Source organism: Montipora capricornis, chromosome 14 (genome assembly GCF_036669925.1).
Source record: "Montipora capricornis isolate CH-2021 chromosome 14, ASM3666992v2, whole genome shotgun sequence".
NCBI lineage: Eukaryota > Metazoa > Cnidaria > Anthozoa > Scleractinia > Acroporidae > Montipora > Montipora capricornis.
The window spans coordinates 11,052,805-11,062,804 of record NC_090896.1 but is presented as its reverse complement, the minus strand read 5'-3'; the positions used below and the strand labels follow the sequence as shown (position 1 = coordinate 11,062,804).

Here is a 10,000-nt window from a genome sequence, read left to right as displayed (position 1 = left end):
GACATACATGGTTATACATGGATATACATGGGTATACATGGACATACGTGGGCTTACATGGATATACATGGGTATACATGGACATACATGGGCTTACATGGATATACATGGGTATACATGAATATATATGGGTATACATGGACATACATGGATATACATGGGTATACATGAATATATATGGGTATACATGGATATACATGGGTATACATGAATATATATGGGTATACATGGATATACATGGGTATACATGAATATATATGGGTATACATGAACATACATGGGCATACATAGATATACATGGGTATACATGAATATATATGGGTATACATGAACATACATGGGCATACATGGATATACAAGGGTATACATGAATATATATGGGTATACATGGATATACATAGGTATACATGGACATACATGGGTATACATGGATATACATGGGTATGCATGAATATGTATGGGTATACATGGAAATTCACTGGTATATACCTTTATATATAACAATTTAAGGCTTTAATACATCCATGATATAATTACATACTATTATGATACACTTTAATAACACTACTTAAAGTACCAACCAGTTTTTGTTCAAAATACCGCTTGATTAGGTGCACTGTACACACCATGGAGGCTTTCTTGTCTTGCATGGACGAAATCGCCTTAGATGGCTTCGACGGTAAGTAATAACTAGGAAACCGAACTTTTTTTTTCATGCAAGCGCTGACACGCTGGCTATTTGAAACATCACCCCTAGCTTAATTGAAACGCAAAACTTCCTCAAGTCAGTGCACTGGCCTGACTTACTTGATGTTTAGTAGTAATTTAGGCCTGCCTACAGAGCGGACAAGGAAAAATCGCAGTTGTTTGATTTTCTGCCGTTGCACTGGTGACTGCAAATCTGCAGTTTCTGAACAGGTAGTCAGGATTTACACTAGACCTGACGAGTCGCGTACGTTGTTACATGCAAGCTTACAGCTGTACGTCCATCACATAATGCAATTAAGAGCTGTAGTATAAATGAGTTGCAACCAATCCCTGATGACAAGTAGGTAATGTACAATTTCTGGTGGACGAAGAAAAGGAGCCAATACAATTTGTTTTCGTCCACCAAGGCCAACATGGCGGCGATGACGTAAGGTCAGAAAATCACCTATATTATGTATATGCATCCTGTTACTGCACTGTGTAAATCAGTATTTTTAAAGCTTGAATTGTTCTTATTGCTCTTGCACCCTAAAATATCATCGTTATTGGCTTTGCTTTTGTGGAATCCTTGAAAAAACTGTTGATTTATTGTGCATTACCAGTCGAAGTGATTGCAATGGTATGTTACAGTCATTGTGTATGTTGAGTTGACAGGTTACATATGTTGTTTGGTAGTTTGCAGACCTGTTTGCAGTAGTTGAGACCTGCTTTTTTAAGGTCTTGACTTGTATTTTAAATTAGCATTGGGGAACTTATTGGGGATGGACGTATAGAAAACATGCCAGGTCCATGGACCACCCATGTGGATCCAGTCCATGGACTACCTCTGTGGACCACCCCTCATTTTGTAAATTCAATATGTCTTACAAGCTGAAAAATGATCCTCACACTTACAGTGTACCTGGACAATTTAAGCAGGAGCCAATGACTATAAAAGTAGTGAACAACTCCCATACTACAGTACATGTAAGCCTTTGTCAGGGTATTTTTATAGACCAGGAGCCCATGTACAATCTATTTTTAGATTACCTTTTCTGCAAAAAGAAAAAGACAATATTATTCTGGTTCGGTGACGCTATGACATCAAGGTAGTTTCTTGTGACTGGTTATCGGGCTCTGGAAATTGAATCCAAAAATAAATTGCGGTCTGTGAAAATGCCGTGACAGGAATATAGGGCTGTTGTTCGCTCCTATTTATGGGCTACTGACTTAAGCCATAGCCCTTTTCACGGTTAGTTTTTCTCATTTGCATTACAATATAATCTAGCATGTATGTGAGGCAATTTCAGGCTATTTTGTAGTTTTAACTTGAAATTGCCTCACATCCACATTGGATTACGTTGTAATGCAAATGAGAAAAACCAACCGTGAAAAGGGCTATTGCCTGTTATAGACACACATACACTGTACCAACTACAGTATTTGGTGGCTCCAAAGGGATTATTTGTCTATAACCTGCTTTTTAAATAGAAGTTCAATTCATTTTGTTGAGTCCTTCACAGGAACAAATGAGCCCAACAAATTGACCTGCTCCCAACTGAGTGGCTTCAAAGCTCAGTTTGTAGAGCATTGCACCTGCATTGCAGAGGTCATGGGTTCTCATGTGTCTAGAATTAGGTAAGTGTGAAGATCACTTCCCTCATTTCATCTAAATAATTTTCTGCTTGTAAGTTTGCAAAATGAGGGGCAGTCCATGGTGTCCATGAAGGGTATACGTCAGGCCTTCTGATATTATGTGATGGTGTGATTTCACACAATCGACCTCAAATCGCATCCGATCACACAATTCAGGAAAAATCGCATGATTCACAAAAGAACGCACAATATTCATAAAATAAAACATACATGTAACTCAACAAGTTTCTTAGGAATTCCTGCATAAATATGCCATTTTAAACATGATTTACCTTGGAAAAAGGCTAAAAAATCTTTGTCACCTTCGATTTTGTAAGCATTAGAAGTTCAAGGCGTTATTTTGCATGTCGGGCACCTGCTACGAGTCTCATTCTTAAAGAGTTGCCTATTGGTGTAACACAAACACGCCCTTTGTTCAGATTAGCCAATCTGTTCAGAAATATAATACTGCACATAGAAACAAAGCACAAGAAGGTAGTTGTAGCATGCAGGAATATCAATAATAATTATTGATCATTCATTTGGCATGTTAGCTGTGTACTTTCAACTTTTAACGTGGTGCACCGATAGTGCAGAAGACCTCATTTATTTTTTTATTGATCCCAACTAATGTCGATCAAGATGCATAATTACTTTTCCCTTGTGTTCAAAATGTCTTTAGGGCAGCAAAAAAGTGTTTTTCCTATCCTGAAACCTTATAAAACAAGCTTAAAATTGCTCAGAAAAAAAATCGTATAATTAATTTTACATTATTTATCGCATAGTTGGCCTTTCTAATCACATAATCTGCCCTGCAAATTTTGCATAATTTGCATTTTTTCATATCACCCCATCAGAAGGCCTGATACATGTACGTCCATTGGGGACACTTTACAGAAATCAAATCAACTCTTATCAAACAGCAGATCAAGGTTTTTTAATAGAGGGAAAACTGGAGGAGCTAGAGAAAAACCCTTCACATGTGACAGTGCTCGACCTTAACTTTTTTGATCGCTTGCCCTGGGAGTACTTGAACTGAAAATTTACTAGTCCTGAGTAAATCTCTGGTAGTCCTTCCTGATTGCAGCATGACAATATTATTTGCAATATCTTTTTATAATTAAATTGGACTAACTGTTTTTGCGATCGAATGTTGTGAGGAACGCATCGAAACAACATTTACAAGATGTGTACAGTATTTTGTTTTCACCTAATGTATTTTTTTTTGACATTGCAAAAACTAATTACAAAGTAGTTAGTGGTCCTGTGACTAGTGGTTCTTTAAGTTTCTACTAGTCCACAAGCATTTTGCACTAGTCCAGGACTAGTGGACTACCGCTAAGGTCGAGCACTGTGTGACATATAGTTTTGGACTTGAAGGCAGGCCACATTGGTCAGAGGTGAGAGCTCTGACCACTGTGCCATCCCTGTGACCTTAGAAATCTGTAATTAAAATCAACTTTTAACAGTAGTACACTTACACTGTGTAACCATTTTATCTGTATAATTATGGTTCAAAAAGTTTTAAACTAGGTAAATTTTAATTTCCTTTGTTTCCCATCATATGTATCAGAGAACGAAAAATCAAAATTGAAGTGGTTTCAAAGTTTCAAGTTCAAGTTTATTATTTCAATTGAAAGTACTTTAGCTGTTACAAAAGAGTCAATGTATCCGCAAATACTGTAACAAGTTGCTAATCTAGGCAGACAGATTGAGAAATGAATATAATTACATACATGTATTAAAATGTATGTTCCTAAACGTATGATCTGTACTTTAAATATTTTTATTGTAATATAGATATTTGTTTATGTACATTTATTTGAGTTTTCGCAAGTGTGACGTAATAGTTGGTATGACAACATTTAATCCTCCTCCTGTTTGATAATTTGAAGCAAGTAGTCTAACGTACTGGTTTGAAAATTTTTAAACCATTAGGAAAAACTTTGTTTGAACCAGAACATTATGTACATCTTTTAGTGAGGTTTTCTTTCATCATGGTACAATGTACACGTATCTACGTGTATCATTCACAGGTTGCCCAATTGAGCAGTTATGGAAACATCTAGAAGTAAGAAAGCCGCCATTTCCACTGAAGCTTGATGCTGCAGCAAAGCAGTTTCTATGGAAAGCTATTGTTGACATGTCAGAAGTGGAATTTTTTGTTCTGGAGGAACCATTTTCTCATGTGTTTTCAAAAAAATGTAACGATATGGAAGCCATAGAAATTAGACCAAAGAACCCGCATGATCAGGTATTAATTTTCCCTGGTGAAAAACCTCAGAGGATCGTTGAAGATCTTCAAGGATCCTTAAAGATCCTCAAGGACCTGCAAAAGATCTTTGAAGATGAGGATCTTTCAAGGATCCTTGAAGGATCTTTGAAAGTTCTTTAAAGATCTTCAATTGCAATTAGGAGTTGTAAAGATCCCCAAAGAGCCAGAGAGGATCCTGTGAGGATCTTACAAAGATCCTAGTGAGAGTAAGTTTCAAAATCTTGGTAAGGATCCTTACAGTTCCTCAAGAATTCTTTGAGGATCTTCCAAGGATCTTAAAAGGATCTTTTAACTGATCTTGAAAAGATCTTTATTAAGATCTATGAAGATCCTTGATAAATCCTCTATTAATCTTTAAGGATCTTTCAAAGATCTTTGGAAAGATCTTTGTAATCTAATCAAAGAGATCTTTCAAAGATCTTCATGACATCCTTGAGGATCTTCACGGATCTTGATAAAGATCTTTTCAAGAACAGTCAAAGGATCTTTTTAGGATCCTTAAGAGATCCTTAAACAATTCTCGAGGATCTTTTAGGATCTTTATAAAGATCCTTTGAGGATCAATCAAAGGATCTCCTTAGGATCTATGAAAGATCCTCAAGGAATTCTTGAGGACCTTAACGGGATTTCTATCAGGATCCTTAAAGATCCTTAAAGGTCTAAGACAGATGTTTGGGGGAACTCAGTAATTGCAATAAATTAGTTACCATTGCATCTTTAAAGGGGGTTCTTGAACACCATTAGGATTTTAAAGGGATTCATCTTAAAGATCTTGTTTGGGAGTCTTCAAAAGCTTTAGGGAGAACCTGTTGATGCCTCAATTAAATAATGTCCTGTATCTTTTTTGTCTCAAGAATTAGGATCTTTTTAGGATTATTAAAGGTTGTGACAGTCGAAACTGAGAAATAATCTAAAGGAGTAAAGGAGTTCATTTATACCAATAAATAGAAAAATCAGTGAAACAAAAACCCAATTGCGTTATGTTACACGATATCTTATTAGATTTTATCAATATAGTCTGACAAAAGAATCATTTTATTAAAATTTTAATAAATGACAATGGGTTAAGTGACAAGAACCGGAACGCAAAACATCACTAAAGAAAGTGCTATTGCTCTTGTTTATACAAGGATCATTACTTCATTGTCTAGCCAAAAATGCATCAAATACAAATAAACCAATTGTTTGTTCTATAAGAGATCGTTTACTTATTTACATGCACTAACTTAAAATGAAGTTAACATTAAGTTGCATGTCCAGTCTGAAAACATTGTAACCTGACCGTCAGCTCATCTATCCCAGTTATAATTTGAAGAAAACCATCGTCCAAAACTTGGAAACGGAAGTGAAGTGGGAGCAATGGGTGACGCATGTTCTGTCTCACTTCACTGAGATTACTAAAACTTCAACTTTCTCAAAGCAAGCTTCACTTGATGACCTTCGAATGACTTCCTTCACTTTTCAGTATGGCGTTTGTTCTTGAACCAGCGGGAAAAACCCTTAAACGATCCCCTCGAACATCATTGAGGATCAGCCATCTTGGATTTGAGCCGCTCTGGTCAGCAGTAGGCCAGCACCAAAAATTGCGGGCTCACACCAGCCACAGATCGGGCGGTTATTTCGATTTTCGGTTTACTGCAAGTCCTTATCATATTTTAGTTCTTTTACAATGTAAAATGCTTGTCCACTGGAAGGAATTGCTGATAATAACTCACCTAAAGAGGTAAGCGTTGGATAAAACAATTTTGATGCTAATTCCATGGGCTTTTGTCCTATAAATCAAAGTGCAAGTAATGTTCTATAATTTATAAGCTTAATACAAAGTGCGGGCGTTGTAACGTTTTGTGAAGTATCTTTCTGTTTACAAATAACGAAGCTTGTAGTGGAAGGTTTTCATAATCCTTCAGAAAAATAACCGACAAAAAGCGAAGCCAACGAAATGGACATTCACATCGAATTTAATTATCCCGGTTTAAAACGCAAAAGAACGCTTGATTTAGTTACATTGAGTCTGATCTGAGTGTTCCTACATAAACAGCCAAATGTTGACACTTCCATTGGGTGCAGAGATTTCTTCTGGGATATGGTGCATGAAATTTCATGATAAGTGGTCTGTAATTGGTGACCAAAGTCCACGATATTCTGTTATGTAAGCAATGAGAACCCAGATTTAAAAAAAATATAATATTATATGCTTCTTTTGTTTTAGACTCCATTGCTGTTGTACTCAAGTCACCATTAAACCACTGCAATGAGCACTTTTTATAGCATTGTAGTCAAGTTGTCACTGCCTTGAATTTCTGAAGAGGTTGGAAAAAGACAATATAATACTATGTACATCTTTAAATCGCATTGTCCAGAGGAAACCAAGCTTACGTACAAAGCGAAAAAAATGTTGTAGTTACTCTAATCCTGTAAGCTAAGCTTATGTTAGGTATTATTATGCAACAACTACAGTGATGGCAATGACGGTGTACAGAAATAAAACAGGAACCCACATATAAGAACTTTTACAAGTAAGAACGTTTTTGGCTAAGACAGTCCTATTTTAGCCTACAATTTTGAAATGGATTCTTATTTTTAGAAATTTAGTCAAACACTGAATACACAAATTTAATATAACAAGCTCTACCAGTACCATGTTTTCCCAGCAGCAACATAGTACCATTGTTTTAATGTTGCTTTAGTTTTGTTCTGTTTATCATGCAAAGCTTTGTACAAACTTCAGAAATGGCCCAAAATAGGCCATACCCACCAATGACAAAACCTCATTATTTTATTCTAAGAACCTGAGTACAGTCTGTAGCCTAGCCTTAGCCTACAGACTGTAGCTTGGAAAAACTTGGTTCTTACACTGTATAGTTTATTCAGGTTTTTACCATACCTTTATCAAGCAAATATTGTCACTGTAGTATTAAATATATGACTTACATGACTTGTTCACAATGGAGGGAAAAAAATAATAATTAGTGTGGGGTTGCAACTGCTGTAATAGAAGGGCTGGAAGCAAAAACCTAGTAAGTGACAATGTTTGGCCAACTTTCAGTGCTCAAAAACTAGCCCAAATTTTGCAGGTTGACTGGAAATGAACTTAAGAACATTGCTCTGGTAATTTTTTGTATGCAATTTGAGCTTTATTTTCAAGAAATAAGCTATGCAAAAATACCATTGGCTTCATGTTTGAAAACAATGGAATCAGAGAAGCGGCATTTACCTTTCATTGTTCCATTAAAATTTAATGGCATTTATAAACTAATATAACTGTGTGTCGATAGCTCAACTGAATGATATGCACAGCAAAGTACACGACAGGTCGGTGGTTTGAGCCACTGATCAGAGTTATTTATTTAATTTTTTGTGCATGTCTCATGTAACTTAAATTTAACAAAGATCGATAAAATCGCAGAGGAAATCAAGAAAAGAAAAACGAGAGAAACATCTCAAACAAAAGAAAAATAATAAGTCTGATCGGTGGCTCAAACCACCAAGCTGCTGTGTACTTCGCTGTGCGCATCATTCGGATGAGCTACCGACGCATACAGTTGCATAAAGCTTGTGGTATTAAATTTTAATCAAACAATGAAAGGTAGGTGTTGCTTGCTGATTCCGTTGCTTTCAAATGCGAATCCAATAGTATTTTTGCATAGTTTATTTCTCGAAAAAAAAGCTCAAATCGGATAAAAACAATACCAGGGCAATGTAAGTTCATTTCCAGTCAACTTGCAAAATAGACGGCGTTTTTGCTTGTACATTTTGTTTTCCCAATACAGATTATGTCATAATACTCAGGAGGTTAATTGGTCCTTTCTTTTTTCTTTTGTATGTAAATCCAGCCAGCCCCGTTTACGGGGATAAACCCCGATCAAAATTGGATTGATGATGAGGCAGACATATTCATGCTTGCATGCACTCTTTTTAATGAGCAAAACAAGGACTAATCCTCCTGAGTATTATCACATGATTTGTATTGGGAAAACAAAATGTACAAGAGAAAAAGGTCTATTTAGGCTAGTTTTGTGCAAAACTAAAAATTGACCAAAAATTGTCACTTACTAGGTTTTATGATTTTGACAATGATAAACACATCTATGCAAATAAAGAAAGTTTAAATGATGTTTGTGCCATATTGTTGTTGTTGTTGTTCACGGTAGTCAATAGGAATTGGCCATTTCCAAATTCACTTTAAATTAGCATGTTTCAGATTTTCCATATGACATCCTGGCACTTATCTTAACCGTGAGGTGAATCAAAGCCATAATTGGCAGTAATCTTGGTTCTTTCATGGAGCCACAAACATCCTTGAAGATCATTGGTAAGAATATTGAATATACCCAAAATAATCACAAAGATCTTGACAAGATCCTCAAGGATAGATTAGGATCTTTGAAGATCTTTGGTAAGATTATTGAAGATCCTTACTGATCTTTGGTAAAATTCATAAAGATCTACAAAGATCTTAACAAGATCCTCAAAGGATCTTTTAAAATAATAAAGATCCTTGAGGATTTTTTTTAAATTCCTTGGTAACATTCAGGAAAGATCCACAAAGATCTTAACAAGATCCTCAAAAGATCTTTTAAAATCCTTGAAGATCCTTAAAGATCCTCAAGGATCTTTGGCAAGATTCTTGAGGATCCTCAAGGATCTTGGCAAGAGATCCTTGAGGATCTTTGCAAGGAATTTTGAAGATCTTTTCTAAGATCTTTATTAGGATCCTTGAAGATCTTTATGACGATCTTTGAAGATCCTTAAAGATCCTTTGAAGATTTTCACCAGGGTTTTCTCTGTATTTCGTTATTGAAAAGGATTTCAACCATTCTTAACTTGTGATTTTAGATCGCTAGAAGAGTGATAATATACATTTATCTCCAAAAATCTACCTTGTCCTTCCCTGCAACCCAGATACATGTATATACAACACTGGGAAATCAGTGCCCTACTCTTTGTGAATAGTAACATTTTGTAGTGATGTGTGGGTTCTTTTACGTCCCACTGGGTTATGAAGATTGAAGGCCTCTGAGATGGGGCCCACTTTTTTTTGTCCTAATATCCGAGAAGGCTACAGAATCATAACCATTTGCAGACTGACGTCATTTATACAAATGCAGCACTTTTTCGTCAGTTATTTCAAGACCCTGAGTGTTAGTCCGGCCATAGTTTTGATTCTGCGACCTCCCATTCAGTAGTCCGATGCTCAACCAAAAGTAATGCTATATTTTAGGCACTGCATTAAATTTTATTTAAAGTTGGTTATATGTAGTATTAGTATACATGTATACTCACTCAGTGATCTTGGTGTTTCAAGCAATCTGATTGGTTCGATATCTCGGAGTAATTGAGCATTATTCACTCCCTACGGAGTAAATAATGCTTGATCCAAACAAAACAAAATGGCCGGTGAAA

At 35.9% G+C, this 10,000-nt stretch overlaps 1 protein-coding gene and 1 long non-coding RNA gene across 4 annotated transcripts in view; both read left to right on the top strand.

Moving 5' to 3' along the window:
• Window positions 1-618: 618 nt before the first annotated feature.
• LOC138033183 (general transcription factor 3C polypeptide 1-like) overlaps window positions 619-10,000 on the top strand; it is a 102,734-nt gene continuing 93,352 nt past the window's right edge. For 2 of the 3 annotated variants that reach the window (XM_068880948.1, XM_068880947.1), the window contains exons 1-2: window positions 627-679; window positions 4,359-4,576. In XM_068880948.1, the coding sequence (XP_068737049.1) occupies window positions 628-679; window positions 4,359-4,576 (270 nt within the window). In that variant the 5' untranslated portion in view covers window position 627. Of the gene's footprint in view, window positions 680-4,358; window positions 4,577-10,000 lie in introns of all 3 variants that reach the window. The other variant, XM_068880949.1, reaches the window with a different exon arrangement.
• LOC138032585 (uncharacterized) lies at window positions 6,089-8,652 on the top strand. The gene is made up of 3 exons (XR_011128409.1): window positions 6,089-6,320; window positions 6,807-6,905; window positions 8,431-8,652. It is a non-coding gene; the product is annotated as an uncharacterized lncRNA (long non-coding RNA).